We start from the raw sequence: 17,352 nt of genomic DNA, 5'->3' as shown, positions 1-17,352 counted from the left end.
CTCTCTCTCTCTCTCTCTCTCTCTCTCTCTCTCTCTCTCTCTCTCTTTCTCTCTCTTTCCGCAAGAATGCAAGAAAGAATAAAAAGATTTTTAGTACATTTTCGAACTAATCGTACTAAAATTATTTGCTTTGTAAATATGACAGTTGCAAAAATCGAATAAATAATTTATCTCTAAAACTACGAATTTTAATCTATTTATGACAGTAAATTGTAAACAATTTAATCGTTCTATCAACGAAATAAGTTTTTTCGTAACTGGAAACGCCCTTCTTGTAAGTAAAGCGTACAGGTCCTTACTTTCCCGTTCGTTCTACACACCCATCTGTAGTAAAGAGATAAATGTTATCATACAGAGCCGATGATATCAGTATCTGTTATCGCGACCTGTTACTTGAATCCGAGTTTAGTCCCATTGTGCGTATTAAAGTAATTAGTCGGTACACCACCGCGCTTCACGAAAATGCGATCTCGAGCGTCGTGGAAAGAGCTCGATTGCATTTTCACATCATTAAAATGGATCTTTGTTCTTATTTGTCTTCTCTCATTAACACTACGTAGCGTTATCGCGCAAAATGAAAGTGAAACGTTCGAAAGTGCATTTGGATTGAATTTACTTGAGTCAAATGAAAATTTAAGTACGGAGGAGAATGTCGGTTTGCCATCGCAAACGAAGGAGATTCCTCTAGAGGCTGAAGATCTTGCTGTAGAGGAAAAAGATTTAGCGCCCGTTGAAAAGAAAAACAATGTAGAAAATTCGGTGCAAGTTTTGACAGAAAATGCTTTTGCAGTAAAAGGCGAATCCGGGGTAGATTCGCCCACTGTTCAAATAGCTTCCGGTAGAGCAACGAACGAAAAGAATGGGAAATATGTAAGATACGGTAAGTAAAACGTTATCAGTGGGCGTGACCATCGTTTCATAATCAGTATAGTATTAAGCAACAATATAGTTGCGAAATTTCATTTTCCATCAATTTCTCTTTTGAAACGATTGCATTTTTCCTGAGTTGCCCTATTTCTGAAACGGTCATTTAAAATAATCTAACACGAGTCTAAAACATATTCTAAAATTCTTATGTATTTTTACACCTTACGCACTATAAAAGAAAATCCATATCACTGCGCTTATCACATAGCGTGTTTATCAGTTACTCACTTTAACGTGAATCGAGGATGATTCATTGGATGAGACGAACCATTTTGATAAATCATAAACCTGTATAGATTAATGATATAAATAAAGATTGGTTTTTATTACCACACAGATGCATTAATTATTTATTATATTTATTCTTAAAATTGCAATAATATAAGAAATTACATACGTAGTATGATTAGGGATGTCTTGTTTAAACAAAAATTTACGAAACATTGACAATAATCGTTTAATAGATATTATTTAATATTGTGCAATAAGTGATCGATCCCCTCTTTCGGTGCATACTTACAGATTCGGATTCACCTGACGCTAATAGGTACGCGCCTCTCCCAGATGATAATCCACCGTTTTATGAATTACCAAGAGATAGATTGGAAAAAATTCGATCTGAATTCATGTACTGGTACTTCGATAAAGGTGGTACCGATGATATGGGCGATTACCAATCAGCTCTGCAAGCGACAAATCTACAGATTCATAAGAACTTGAATTTCCAATTGCCTTTCTTTGGCTTTAGATTTAACTATACAAGAGTACGATCACTTTTATAATTATTTATATAATTTATAGTAATATAAATGCTTGCTTAATATTTGCATATGTTAATTTAAAATCTGGATTCATTAATCGAATATCTCAACGTCGGTATCCTTTGATAAAGAAATAAAAATTGGAATGTCAAATGTAAGATGAGAGTGACAGCAGCGTAATAAAAGTCGAACATTGAGATAATGAAATATAAAAGAAAAATGTACGTTTCTTTTTCGTTGTCTTAATTTTCGCTTCCTAAAAGTTTTGTTTTTATACTTCTATCACTCTCCCCTTACATTACTTACATTTCAGTCTTCATTTCTATTGGATGTTTTATCCTTACGCGGAGTTATTAAAAAAGAGACAAATAAAAATTGGTTCTCTGCTCTGAATATTATTAAATGAGATGTAACGTTTCACAGTTAACTGTTAATGGGTACTTGGAATTTAGCGATCCACCGGAGCATCTTACATATCCTCTTGTCTTTCCCGTTAAAGATTGGCCTAAAAAGAATGATCCTGCTTTCATCGGTATTTTCTTCAGTAAATGTCGCATAGGAATGTTAAGAGAAAATGATATTGATCGTAGAAAACCGGGAGTGTATTTTAGGTATGGATATAAAGTTTAAAAATTAGCGCACCATTCTGAAAATTTTTCAGTGAGAAATGACCATCAATGCGATGTTGAATCAACGTTGAATTGATGATTTCGATGACCATTTGACATCGATTTGATATCAAATCGACGATTATTTCTCACTGGAGATTTTACTATTTTATACGTGGATCTTCAAAAAAGCTAAAAAAATTGACGAAAAATAATTTTTATAATAGGCTTGAGAGGGATTTACAAGCAAGGTCCGATCAGTTCGGCGTAGAAATGCGAGAGCGTGTCATGTGGGACATCCGTGAGGGTGTTGTCGGTGCCGATTCATTCGTGCCCAAACACGCTCTTATCGCAACATGGAAAAATATGTCCTTCACAGGTGGTATCGACCTGTCTCTTCATACAACTAACACGTTTCAGCTGGTTTTGGCTACTGATGAAGTTTTCACTTATGCTATATTTAATTACCTCAACATTAAATGGACGAGTCATACCGAAGCGGGCGGTGATACAACACAAGGCGAGAATGGAGTCGCTGCATTTGTAAGCACAATCGCGGAATAAGGATAAATTTTATATCAATATTAATAAGAGGCTCAATTATTATAGATAATAAAAAAATATATTTCTTATAAGAGCCACGAGTCATCTATGATCCATCTGATAAAACATAAATTTACTTGCAAAACTCATTCATCATAGGTGGGATTTAATGCTGGAAACGGTACTCAGAGCTACGAGTATAAGCCTTATTCTCAGGCGACCACGATCCGTGATTTAACAAGCCGCGGCTGGGCCAATGGTTTTCCAGGACGCCACATTTTTAGGATAGACGAAAAAATAATGCTAGGCACCTGCAATAAAGACATTGGTAAAAGAACAATTGCTTTTAATAATTACTGGTTAAAGAATAATGATTTTCACTGCGCGATGATGCACAGCCGGAGCTCACCTGCCGCTGGTTTTCGCCCCGGAATCAGGAAACATGTTAGGAGGCACTGTAGTCAACATTACCGGACCGTGTTTTAACGAGAGTCAAAAAATCAAGTGCCGTTTCGAAAACGAAGTAGTGATGGGCACGGTAGTAGACAGAAATCGCGCGATTTGCGTACAACCGTTCTTGAAGTACGAAGGCTACATACGTTTCTATATCGCCATCGATAGTGGCACTTACGATTGGAAAGGAAAATATTTCGTCGGTAAGATCTCTCTCTCTCTCTCTCTCTCTCTCTCTCTCTCTCATTACAATCATTTATTACTCGCAATCTTGCATTTGAAAAAACATGTATGTGAATTTCATATTACGCGGTATTTATATGATTCTCACTATATAAAGACTAGCATAATGTGAATTTAACACCATACTGTGAGCCATGATATTAAATCCATACCGACGTTTATATCAACGATGAGAATATATTTAAGATTCATGATGTTAAATACACACTCCATATTTTTTTTAAGTGTGTATATACGTTTCTTCGACTATATTAATCATGTGATAGAGAAGTAATAGCGTTTCTATTATCTGCAAAAAAATTGTGTAAAACTTTCGCTCATAGAAACTCCAGCAACGGCGACGGAAAGGATTTTCTTTATTGATAAGGAGTCCGTTCATTTAAAGAATCCGGCGCAAATAAAAATCACATGGAACGCGTATAATTTAACTACAAACTTAGGAGCAGGGATCCAGATATCCTTATGGGGATACAGAGAGACTAAGACAACACCCGAGTTTGAATACATAACGGTTTTGGAGGTTTGTATGAGACAATCCGAAACAGCGAAAAGGTGAAATAGCAGTCAGTTAAGTTGTTTTATACATTTCAGAGATCGTATACCAATACTGGTAATTATGCCATCCAACCAGCCAAATACAAAGACGAGTACAATCCATATCATACAGATATGGTGTTTGGCTTCATTCAAATTAACTTAACTGAACCGCATTTATACTCCGGACTGTCGATAACACCGTAAGTTTATCAAGATAAAATATTTACATTTTAATGGTTGGTATCCGAGATCACGCGTTTGAAGATTTTAATTTTATATAGGAGCCTATGGAGCAGACCGATTCCGCTCGGTTGGTACTTCGCGCCTCAATGGGAACGGCAATACGGATCGAAATGGGCTGGGAAAATCTGTGACAGGTGGATTATGCATGATCGATATCTTAAAAACTTTGCCGCCGAAGTGGCACTTTGCCCTTGCATCCTAGATCACGCTTTGTATGACAAAGGTCGTTTTCTTCCGGATTACAATTGCGACAAAGATTCAAATATAGATTGCTATTATAATCAACGCGCGACTCACTGTGTGAGATCAGGTGCGCCCAAGTAAGTAATCTTCCTGTTTGGAGAAACAGTTTATCTATTTTTACAGTTAGTTTTTAAGTTTGATTTAAAAATATTAATTTTTTATATTTGTGTCACTTTTTTTAACGATATGGCAACTAATATTGACTTCTCGGATAATCATTTATTTATAAATCACAATAAAGCACTACTCATACAACAATTTATAACATATAAACTCTTGGTACACCACTTACTCCTGCTTATTTTAGTCTGGACGGTTCGGAGCAACAATGTTGTTACGATAAAAATGGATTTCTTATGCTGTCTTATGATCAGCAATGGGGATCGCGACCCCATCGATCTCACAATTTGGGCTTCTTCCCATGGAATGAGGCTAACAAGGTCCCGACTCTCTCACAGTGGTGGCACGATGTAGTGCCTATGTATGCATGTTGTCTCTGGCAGGAAGAACAGGCTGTTGGTTGCGAGACGTTTCGATTTGAAAGAAGACCGACGCAGGATTGCATTGCCTATCAATCACCGGGGGTGTCAGCGGTATTCGGTGATCCTCACTTCGTCACGTTTGATGGCGTGGAGTACACCTTTAATGGTAAAGGCGAGTTCGTTCTGCTACGAGTGAACGATATCAGAGATAAACTCGATATACAAGGTAGATTTGAACAAATGCCAAAGAATATCCATGGTGACGTAATGGCAACGCATCTTACCTCGGTAGTAGGTGAGTTCTGTTATTCTACTACATGAAAATTTCCTGTTAGCAACTTACCGATCTCCAGATTGCCCTCTTAACCCTTCGAATCTGGTAATGGATCTATTTGACTTTATTTAATCATACTCTTTGTGTTACATCTGCAAATTTAAAATATTGCTATTAAAATAAAAACCATATAGTGTTCTCTCTCTAAAAACATAAACTATGTTATTAAAATAAATTTAGTATTCATATACACGCACACATTTTTCGAATACTTATTACATTATTTTTATTTTATAAAATTAATTAACGCTTTTTAGTTAACATATAATTAATCAAATGGATCTCATAGATTCCGCATCGGTGACTATGTTATTGATTTTGACATCATCTTTGGAGGGTTGAAGTAATCTTTTGGCCTCCGTCTAACATTAATATATTGCCATTTTATTAATAATAATGATACGATGATAATTAATGCGTTATATGTCTTACAGTGAGGGGAAATAATTCCGCTACCATCGAAGTTCGTTTGAGACCCAAGCATGCGCAATGGCGATATCGGCTTGATGTCTTCGCAGATGGTCAAAGAATATACTTCGATAGACCAGCCTTAAAATTCCAACATTTCCCCGGGGTCGTCGTTTACACTCCCACATATATTTTGAATCAGAGCGAAGTTATTGTTATGCTCGACACTGGTGCTGGTGTAGAAGTCGTTGAGAACGAAGGTTTCTTATGCGCTCGGACGTATCTACCATGGACATATGTGGTAAGAAGAGAATGATTTCTTTTCTATTACACATGTTTGAGGATTGAAACTAATATACTTATAAATGTACATAAGTAAAATTTATACATAGAGTATAAGTATAATATTTTTTTTAAGCTAAACTTTTTGTACTATTCATTTTTTGTTTTTTTTCAACGTAGAAAGAAAAAAAGAGAGATAAACTATGCAAAATTTTCAGCTAAAAAGAACAAGTCTATTAGTTATTCCAAATCTATATTTATTGGATATTGTAGAACAAAATTTTTTTTGTAGAATAAAACTACGGGACTTTTTGGTGTTTGGAATTTTGATCCCCTAGACGATTTGACAAATCCGCAAGGATATCAAGTCCCAATCAACAGTGTAAATCATTCAGAGACTGTTCATACAGATTTTGCAATACAGTGGATGTTAGAAGACAAAGAGAATAAACTGTTAGGAGCGGCTTTATTTCACAGGGAATTTGGTAGAACGGCGAGTTATTATGCTAATCGCACATTCAAGCCGGAATTTCGAAAATATCCATCAGAGATACTCCCAGTAAATAGGACGTATGATGTAAACCGCGCGATTGATCTATGCGGTGATTCATATCAGTGTCAGTACGATTACGTTATGACGTTGAATCGAGATTTAGCGCATTTTACTCGCAATTACTACGACAGCTATACTCAAATCCGAGCGTTGAACAATAAAGAAAGTAAGTAAACCTGAAACAGTTTTCAAGTATTACAATAACTCTAAACTTAAATTGAATATTTAAACATATTCATCATCACATCATTGGCTCGGCAACCCTTTATGGGTCTTGTGGTCTGTTCAAATCGTCACCACACAAGTGTGGGCTCATGTGGGATTGAACTCGGATCTAACAGATCGCGAGTCAATCGCACCGAGCGGTGAACCATTCGACGCCTCATTTAAATATATTACATATTATAAAAACTTGTTTATCGTATGCTTATATTATATACTTATGTATTTTTTATTTTCAAGTTGTATCCTGCGGTATATTGGAGACACCACGTTTCGGACGTAAAAGTAATTTCCTATTTGTCCCGGGAACGAAAGTGAGTTTCGAATGTAACCAGGATTTCATACTAATTGGTGATCAACGTCGAGTATGTACACCGGAAGGTCGATGGAACGTTCCGGAATACGGATACACGGAATGCCTTCGTGAGTATATATTTGCATTATACTTAACGCATCAGTTTCTCACTGCAATCTCATCGTACCTGCTACATGATCTTAAATGAGGTACAAGAATAAAGAATGCAACAAGATATAAAGTAAAAGAAAATATTTATCGATAGCGCATTTATCAGACTGATTAACTCGAGACGAAATTCAAATTTTATTAATTAGTTTTAAAAATTAAATCAAGTCTGATCTTACAGTAATTAATGAATTATCTGTTTTTGCCGATGCTAATAGAAATGCTAACATAAATAATCCTGTTGAACAATTGGCACGATTTTTGTAGCTCTCCTTTTTTCCCTTTATTTTCTTGATGTATTTCTCAATGTGATCTCTTTTCCTATTTCCTCCGACGTAATTTTCAAATTAATATTTCTTCCATTCTCGTGCTACAATTGATACGCTTGTTATAATGTAAATATAGGTCAAATCGAGTACGCTCAGCGTACAGCGTGGACCGTAATGGGCATTATTTGCGCCGTGTTAATACCCGTGGTGGCCTGCATCGCCGGTGGCTTTATTTATATGAGAAGGAGTCGATCGCGGGGAGGTTCGATGAAATCTTGGCGTTATTCCGAGCGTGATTCTGGTATCGACAATGAATCCACGTTGAAACAGAACGCGCTAAAGTCGTACGATGATAGGGCCATTACTCCAATTAGCGACACTAGCACAATTGAAACTAATAGCGGCACTAGAAAGCGCCGTAGTTACGACAGAGTGTACCGTACCCATGAACCCCTACCCAATAGACCGGACATTGACTTCGAGGATAAAGAATGGGATTTGAAGGACCCTATCTCACCCGCAGGGTCAGATTCGGGCACGGACACGATTAGAAAAACAGGCAGTCCTTCGAAAGAGAGCGACGTTTAAATTATAAGAGATATTTATCTCTTATGTCAGTAGAAATATGCAATGTACTGAAAACAATTTTTTCTAATTCTATCAATGTAGATTAACTTATAATACTTACTCTCGGTTTAACTTACTCTGTAATGTTATAATTTTTGGAACTAGAAAAAGAAAAAAGTAAGTTAAACCAAGATTAAAGTCAAAATCTATAGTAGTAGAAACGGGTATTAGTAGTAAATATAGTATACAGTTGCAGTAAAAATGATATATTCTATTCAGAAATTGCTGTATTTCCACGCATCATTTTGAGTCAATATGTATGTGTGTATCAGACCATGACAATATACATTGTATATCTTGATTCCAGTTTCAAGTAACATACATCTTGGACATACTTATACATGTAAGAATGTCTGTTGTACACACGTGAAAAATTAATATACCTGTAAAAGTTAAAAGATCGAAGTTAAACAAACAAAAATACGTGTCAAATTAATGAAACGTGTGTATTTAATAAAATTAAATAGAATGTTTTGGCTTTGTGTGTGTTAAGCCCTCTTCAACTGTTGCAAATATATTTACCCAATCAAATACAATATTAAAACTGATAAACATTTTTTTCAGCTGTAGGTTGTATATTTTTACGACAGTATTGTTTTATATGAAAATTTTTTTATTTTATTTTAATTGTATTCGATTGGTCGAATGTTTGTAACGGCTGAAAAAAGTGTGTTAAGCCAAATCGTACCGGTTCATTAAATACATAAGTTTTATTATTAATTTGCCATCCATTTATTTGTTTGTTTAATTTTAACCTTTTTAATTTCATATATTTAATACGAGTTATTTTCGCTCTTAATATTAATATATTTGTGACAACATACCATATTATAGCTATTATTGTATGTATATATATGTGTATATATATATATATATATATCGATCGAAAAATTAATTTGATGCGCGACTGATTAAAATCTAGCATAAAAATAACTGTTGATAATTTTTTTTCTTTTTAGAAGGGTAAGATAATATTTCAAATACGTTATATCCGTTATCAGTCGACATTTTAGTATTTTGTAAATAATAGAGATACTACATATCTGTACTGTTCTTGCTGTGGAATAGAAATACAGTATTAACTGTATTCAAAATATACTTTTTATATCACCTATACGTATATGCATAACAATAATTAGTTAGCATAATAGATTACGTGGTTCTAAAAGCAATGGCAACTAAATGCAGTAGCAACTATTTAATTGTATCATCGGTTTATATAATTGCAACGATAGTATTTAATTACAATTTAATCGCACATATTTGTGTTCACGTATTGTAAATGATTCTTAATAAAATTTTATACATCATTAAATAAAATGACGGGAAATTTCTATTCCACATGCATGCGCAGAGTTTAAGTTAACAAAAAAAAAGTATGTGATTTACATTATACTATAATGCAACATTAGAACAGCATTTGAATGGAATGGAAATTTCTACCAGAGTTGTAAATTTTTCCTGTCACAAGGTATTTCTTTGTCCTCTCCTTCTTTTACTTAAATATTTTATTCGATGTATTATTACAAAAAATTAATTTAATCATAATAATGCTCTATTATACAACATATAAACGGGATTAGAATTGCAATTAGAAATTTATTATAAACTTTATCATTTTGTAATGCGAAATATTCATGAGATTTTATAATAAACTGGCTTGGATAATTTTAAATATATTATATTTTGAGATAATCTCTCTTCTCTTTCTCTCTATGTGTCCCTCTCTTTCTCTAATAGAAAGAGATTAAAGTTAAGCATTCTAAAATGATGGCATATGCTGATTGCGTATACCATTTTTGTGTATTCCGTTTAAAAATATTTTTCTTCTATTATATATACATATTATTACAGAGAAAGTTATCACAAAAAATTTCTTTTATTACATCTTATGTCAGAAAAACAATACGTCATCCCGTCCTATGATTCTTTATAAAATTCTATCATTATTTGAGTCCTTTTGAGGACGAAATGTAAATTATTTCCTTTTTTAGATTAAAAAATTTTTGCAATTATTTGATTACTTGTCTTTTATACGTTCATGTAGTACAATGTACGATGTGTTTCATTATGCACACCGCAGGTCAGCAGGAATATAGCTCTCGTCAAGCAGGCATTACCAGCGGCATAGTGCTAGCTTGCCTGGTCCCTATTCTATTGATAGTCATTTGCGTTGGATATCGAGCTCTTAAGAGCCGCAAGAAAGAACGAAAACAAGAGGAGGCCTTAGAAAGGTATCGAATTTATTTCGTTAATTCCGAAGTGAATCTTGTATGTACATGATCGTAACAAAAACGCTATGATATATTTCAGGACGCGGCAAGCAGAACTGCAACGGATGCGTAAGATCAACGAGGACGAGGAGTCTATCATCTACAGTCCAAGTAAAGCTACAGAAATAAATTAGAGGAAATTTTGTGTCAAATTTTTAGAAATGTAGAACTTTTGTACGTTATTCATATATCATTCCACATTATTTACTTCTGATTCACCAATTCTCACTCGGTGGGACATTATGTCATACTTTTTATTTAAGTGCATGTTTACAAAAAACTACACCTAAGGCGACAACATAAGACTATATAGAGTTTTCTTTTTCTTTATTTTTTTTATAAATCTATTATAGTCTGCATTATATGTAAGTCTGCATGACGATAAAAGAAAACACCACTGTCTTCTTTCTTTAAATTAAGCATACTTACAAACCAATCAAATTTTAAAGACAATAATGAATTAGAATAAGAAGAATCTTTTTTTTTTTTAAACTGCCCGAGTTGTGAATGATGTTCCGTCTCATCTATTGCACTATTTATGCTGCAGGCAGGATTTATGAATTTATTCGGAAATTGTTGATAAATGTAATTGCAAGGGCAATATTAAAGTGCAAAAAGTAACAAAGTAATATAACATCAATATGATACATACATTAAAATAAATTATAATTGGTTGATAAGTGAATTTTAATAATCAAATTGCGAGCAGCTATTTTGACATTATCTTATGGTAAGACCACATATAAGATGGCATTAAAAAGAAATAATTTAATAATACGAACAGCTTTGTTTTAAGAATACGGTGCAACAAAACAAAAATTTGATATTAATTTAAAGAAATTCTGATTTTCGATTTAAAGATGTTATTTTCTTGATATTTCTTTTTTTTTGATAACATTTTTTTAATAATTATAATAATATAATTATTATTAAATAATGAGAATATTTTTTTTTAATTTAATTGCGTAAAATATCTTTACGTAAATAAGTTATTATATGTTAGTCAAACGTTATATAATCTTATTTTAAGAATTAAATTTTAAAAATAAAGATATTACCAAATATAAGATTATTTTTTACTCTTCTGTGTGTTTTAATAATTTAGAATTTTATTAAAAATATATATAACAAAAGAAAGTTATATAATCTGTTGGTTACATAATGTATTTAATATACACATACTAACTGTATATTACTAATATCAACTAATATGTTTATATTTTCTAATAAGAGTCGTGTCCTTCTTTGACCTCTTAGTTATATTAATGCAGTTTTGCACAGAAGTCTAACACAAATAATTACTTATTAAACTGTGAACACTGTAAACGGTTTACATTAACAATATCGATTGATTTGTTATGATTTTCTCTATTAAAAATAATTTTTGCGAACTTCTCTCTTCCTTTACGAGGTGCCCAAGTACAGCTGTTGTCGAAAAACGACACGCGATAGAGATTCGATCGTCAGTCAATATAAAAATCATTAAAAAAATTAATATAAAGGTCCGTTCCTCTGTCTTGATCGGTACCGATTGATTGATTATAAACCTCTCTATTAAAAAAATAATTTTTTCGAATTTCTTTACGAGGTGTTCAAGTACTATTGACAAATAAATGGCAATTTATAATTTAAGTTACTTATAATATAAGTTACGTATTTTTATGCTTCGATTTTATAATAGTAGGATATAAATATATTTTACACGTAATTCTGTAGAATCAATTCGAAGTACATTTCATGTATAATACAATTGTACTTTTTATTGGGGTACGTTCCGAAACATGCATACAGCGCATAAGATATCGTTTTTATTCTTTGATGAATATAACGGGGACAAATGGTGCATCATATGCTTTTTGCGTATCTCAGAACACAACCCTTGGTAAAACATTCGAATCCCAGGATTCCTGGCGATGCTGCAGTGACGGCGCGGCCGAACTTGTTCGATGTCGATGCCACCGCACGCGACAAAGACAGAACTGCCATCTTGCGTCGAGAACGAGTTATCGGCACGTTTGTTACCGACAGTTTTTATGTTTGCGCAAGAACTTCGATCGTGCGACGATAGTTGCGACACGTTATTTTATAGCAACGTTGCGACTTGCGTCGTTCGGTTGATGCGAGGAGCGCTCTTGTGCTTTTCGCTCGGCCGGTGGGAGTGCTGCTGTCGTGTTATCGTCGCGACGGAGCTAATTACGGCAATTTACGTTGTCGCCAACGACAATAAAGTGAGGCACGTCGTTTCGAAAGAGAGAGAGAGAGAGAGAGAACGCACTGCGACATCCGCTTCGCGTCAGTGTTTTACTCCGCGAAGAAATTGCGGATACTGTACTTCCGCTTATCCCAGGGATCGAACCGGGTGAACCGGCATCACCGGATGCACGGAACGAGAGCGACGACAATCGAGCCGGTGTTGGGTACGTACTGGTAGCCACTGGTAGTCATTATCGGGTGCTTTCCAATTGATGACACAAGTCGACATAAGTATCGTTCTATCTTTCTTGACATTTAGAGATTGACAAAGATAGAACGACACTTGTGTCGATTTGTGTTATCAATTGGAAAACACTCATCGTTTGCGTATCGCGAAGGTTATAGTCTGCGAATTGCGCATCGACTTAGGCCGCTATAGTTGATTCTTTCTTTTTAAGACCGTTTTAAGTAATGTCTTAAGAGAGAGAGAGAGAGAGAGAGATTGCCCTTTGATTGGCTTATGACATTTTAAGATTGTACTTAAAACAGGCTCCAGATTTTTGTATCGGCCTTTAGCAACAGAATTTATATTGTTAAGTGTTTATTTTCAAAATTTCAATTTGTGTATTACGTCCAAATTAAGTCTTCGAAAAAATTAAATAAACGCGAACAATGGAAATAGATATGAAATCATGGGAAAGTTAAACGAAAACGTTGTAACTCGTCGCGCTTCCTGTTTTATTTAAATTCTTAAATAATTTGTTAGCACTTTCTGTTATTTTTTTGCTGCAGGTATGAAAAAAAAGAAAAACATTCGACGAAAATAGAGCGCTTCATCGCGCGTCGGCGATTGTGAATAATTGATTCATACAATCATGTAGTAGTCCGTAAAGCCGTAATCTCATTAACGATTGCGCGATTGCTTTTTATCCGATCACAGCAAAGACTTCGGTGATATTCTGCTCTGATTGGTTGTCGTTAATTACAATCTAATCACGCAATCACTGATGTGGTTACGGCTTTAATGTAACTGTGAATGAACTCGAAGCTGGCATAGGAAATAAAAAGATAAGCTAAAAAGGCTGAAATTTTACTTGTTTTTTTTTGTCACCGAACGTGCGGGTGTACGTTACAAGCATGTCACTGTCCGAGAATGTAAACCGGGTCGCATTGTCCAATTAACAGTGGAAAGGTGATTACAGAATAGTCCAAAAAAAGCAAAGCAAACGTTTACCTAAACTCAGTCTCGCGTTAATTTCGCACAAAACTAATTTGAAGCTTTTTTTATTAACTTTTTCACTTAACATTTTTTAAATTAATTTTTAATTATATCCAGTATTATTACCTGACATGTCTGTTTAATCGTAATCGCAGAAATGTTAATGAATTAATATTACTATATGTTGTGTGGGTAAATTAGCTATATTGATTCTACCTTACAGAGTTTCATCTTTATAGTTATAAACGAAACATTGTCGAAAGTCTAAACTAAGTACGTGTATTGTAAATTGTAAATACAGAGCTACAACAAAATAAACTGCAGGAATTAATAACCATTTCTCGTTACTTATACCTACACTTACAAGTTATAGAAAGAAAATTACTACGAAATATTACATCACGCCTATAATATTCTACATTTTGTTTTACTGACTATAACAGAATGAATAAACTGATACAATCGAGTCAGACGGACATCTTTTAAAACTTATTAAAGATATCTCTTGATTTCATCGTATACCCATAAATAGTGAATAGGGCATATTGGGTATTAAACCCGGATACTTTATACTAGACTCCATTTATTTATTACGGCACAGTTTGATATTAATGTCTGCCTGTTAACATGCATCGAATGCTGATGCATGAATTCGCATCATGCGGTATAATTATCTCGAATTTCTGCGCAAGGAATACAACATTTTCATTTATGGCGCTAATTTGCATGCATTATGATTGCGTCGCATTCGTATAGTTGTTATGTATGTACAACGTGAGGAAATTGGATATAACGCATTCATAAACCCGTATGTTAAACATGATCTATTGACTTTCATCACGTATCAAATATCGAACGAGCTGAATGAATGAAGAGTGTACGCGTCTATTAATAATGCCCCGCGCTGCCAAGTTATTATTAAGCACTAATCAAATTTACCATAATGATAGCGTGTTATTTTTGCAAAACTGGCTGCCATTCGCTTAGCGCATGTTCGAAGTCGTCCAATATAATTAGACGAAACTTGACACTCGAGTTTCTTATCAGGCATCAAAGATAATATTTCTCAGTAAATTGCAAGGCATAAAGTTATACCGAGAGTATTTCACTTTAATACAAAAATTTAGCAGCACTTTAGAACTTGGATTAAAGATCATTACAATAAGTAGTACTTTTATCTGTATTCTAATTAAAAGATATGAAAATGCATTATAAAATATAATGACAAAAATATAAATATTATACTTCAGTATTCAAGATGAATTATGTAAAGTTTCGTTATAATGCAAAGATGGGATTTGCAAATATAAGCAGATAAATAAATTTTGTAACTACATGAATCACTTTTATAACACTTCAAGTACTTATATAAAAAATTTAAATTTTTATTATTTTTTAAAATTTTATTCTTATAACAATAAAAAATAATAAATAATTAAATAGATTATAAAAATATGTTGTTCAATAAAAGTAGAATGTTAAAAACATAACTTTCGCATGTATATACCTATACAGTTTGTTGAATGTATAAAATACTCTAATGCATCCTCAACTTAAAGGGGACATCAGGATCAATATTGATCGCGTTTTTCTGGAATTAATTCCCTTCTTTTTCCGTAGATTTCAACGTGCGTCTAGCCTAATTGATTCGTGACATCATATCACGAATTGGGAAACATGTACGGCATATTACAATGGCTCGATCATGGCTAGGATGCTTGTTCGGCATTTTAGTACCATCCGTGGTTTTTTACTTGTACCTGCTGTTGAACGGTAATTGCGACATCGTTACATTGATTTTTCTTTAGCACTGAAAAGCATCAGAGAACGTTGTTTCCAGTTCCCACCGTGGAGATAGGCAAATCGAGCGTCGGAGGGAAGTGGCGATCGTTATCGGCGGGGGTGGAGAGATCGAATTTGCGGGCGGAAGATCGCTCTCCCGAACGGTCGCAGTTAAAAAACAATTTCGAGGTAAACGCTCGTAAACCTTATACTTTCATCAGTGGCCGTCGTACATACCGGCAAGTGATGTTCTACATTTTCAAGGTGAAATGCGATACGATACACGTAGCCATGGTGTGCGCCGGATACAATTCAACCTTCGCTCTCGTAACCGTGGTGAAGTCCATTCTGTTTTATCGCACGAATCCGTTGCATTTTCATTTGCTCGTCGACGAAATTGCGAGGAAAACGCTTTCGACCCTGTTCCGAACGTGGGATTTGCCACATGGTTTGTACGCTTTTACGACAGAGCACGCACTACCCCTTTGTGACGCGTACGGCAGCAGAGGAACCTAATTTTTATCCACGTCTGTGTTAACATGGCGTACAATGTATAAAAAAAATAAAAATAGAGAAAAAAGTTACCTTTCCAACGTAAATATAAAATATATTTATATTTAACTTTAAATGTGTTAAATTAAGTTAAATTTGTTAAATTTTCTAATATAGGCGTGTACTTCAAGTGTCATTAAAATTGAAATTTTTAAAAGAAGTAGAGAAAATAGTTTTTTTCATATAATATATTCTAGATACTTTTATATATATCAGATAGATGCGTGTCAAACGAAATCCCCCGCGCGAGAGATACTTTATTTATTTATTTATTTTTTACCTCTAATCGCTCGAAGGAATTATATTTTAGTAAATGTAACGTTCTACGAGGCTGAGATCTGGGTGCCAAGAGTCTCGTGGATACCGAACAAGCACTATTCGGGGGTGTATGGTCTCCTGAAGTTGATACTGCCGGATGCGATGCGAGAGGACAAAGTGCTCGTGCTGGACACGGACGTAACCATTCTGACTGACATGCATCCATTGTGGAAGATGTTCGAGAGATTCTCGGTTGGCCAGGCCCTGGGCTTGGTCGAGAACCAGAGTAATTGGTATGTGAAGGCATTGTCGTACGGCCAGCGGCCGTGGCCGGCTCTAGGCCGTGGTTTCAACACCGGTGTAATGCTGATGCACCTGCGACGTTTACGGGACAGAAAGTTCTCGAGATCCTGGGAAAGCGTGACGAAACGCGTGTTGGGACACATACCGGAGACAAGTCTGGCCGATCAGGACGTGATAAACGCGGTGATCAATGAGCAGTCGAATATCGTATACAAAATAGAATGTACCTGGAATATACAGCTGAGCGATCACACGCTAAGTGACACATGCTATCGCGACACAAATCGCATAAACGTACGTCCCGTACATTGTAGTTTCGATTGTACCGTTGTCGCGGGAATGGAAATCGATCGACTTTTGACCGAGCGCGTCCGTTTTATTTTTAGATTCTCCATTGGAATTCCCCGCGAAAGCAAGACGTTCATAATAAGCACGTTAACGAGTTTCGAAAATTGCACCGGGTCTTCCTCGAAATGGATGGCAATCTGTTGCGAAAGCGCTTGTTTGGCTGTGACAAGCACGAGAGCACACTTCCAGTGAGTTAAGAGAGAGAGAGAGAGAGAGAGAGAGAGAG

General features: G+C 34.8%; 2 protein-coding genes across 2 annotated transcripts in view; both read left to right on the top strand.

Annotated features, from left to right (window-relative positions):
- Positions 1-462: 462 nt before the first annotated feature.
- On the top strand, positions 463-10,660 carry mesh (sushi domain containing 2 mesh). Its single transcript, XM_018547711.1, has 16 exons — positions 463-880; positions 1,450-1,691; positions 2,112-2,299; positions 2,524-2,839; positions 2,999-3,167; positions 3,238-3,495; positions 3,859-4,055; positions 4,127-4,272; positions 4,354-4,635; positions 4,866-5,335; positions 5,809-6,083; positions 6,357-6,783; positions 7,080-7,262; positions 7,708-8,106; positions 10,282-10,432; positions 10,512-10,660. Exons 1-16 carry the CDS (start codon positions 463-465, stop codon positions 10,603-10,605), a joined length of 4,215 nt encoding a protein of 1,404 aa, XP_018403213.1. The 3' UTR covers positions 10,606-10,660.
- A 1,944-nt stretch (positions 10,661-12,604) lies between these two features.
- LOC108780117 (glycosyltransferase-like protein LARGE2) overlaps positions 12,605-17,352 on the top strand; it is a 7,464-nt gene continuing 2,716 nt past the window's right edge. Inside the window, exons 1-6 of the mRNA XM_018547710.1 lie at positions 12,605-12,888; positions 15,504-15,656; positions 15,724-15,854; positions 15,930-16,113; positions 16,528-17,072; positions 17,165-17,314. Coding sequence (XP_018403212.1) covers positions 15,578-15,656; positions 15,724-15,854; positions 15,930-16,113; positions 16,528-17,072; positions 17,165-17,314 — 1,089 coding nt within the window. The 5' untranslated portion in view covers positions 12,605-12,888; positions 15,504-15,577. The remainder of the gene's footprint in view (positions 12,889-15,503; positions 15,657-15,723; positions 15,855-15,929; positions 16,114-16,527; positions 17,073-17,164; positions 17,315-17,352) is intronic.

The sequence above is a fragment of the Cyphomyrmex costatus genome, unplaced genomic scaffold, assembly GCF_001594065.2.
Source record: "Cyphomyrmex costatus isolate MS0001 unplaced genomic scaffold, Ccosl1.0 scaffold683, whole genome shotgun sequence".
Taxonomy (NCBI): domain Eukaryota; kingdom Metazoa; phylum Arthropoda; class Insecta; order Hymenoptera; family Formicidae; genus Cyphomyrmex; species Cyphomyrmex costatus.
The sequence above is the reverse complement of the archived record's forward strand: the minus strand, read 5'-3'. Positions and strand labels throughout refer to the sequence as shown.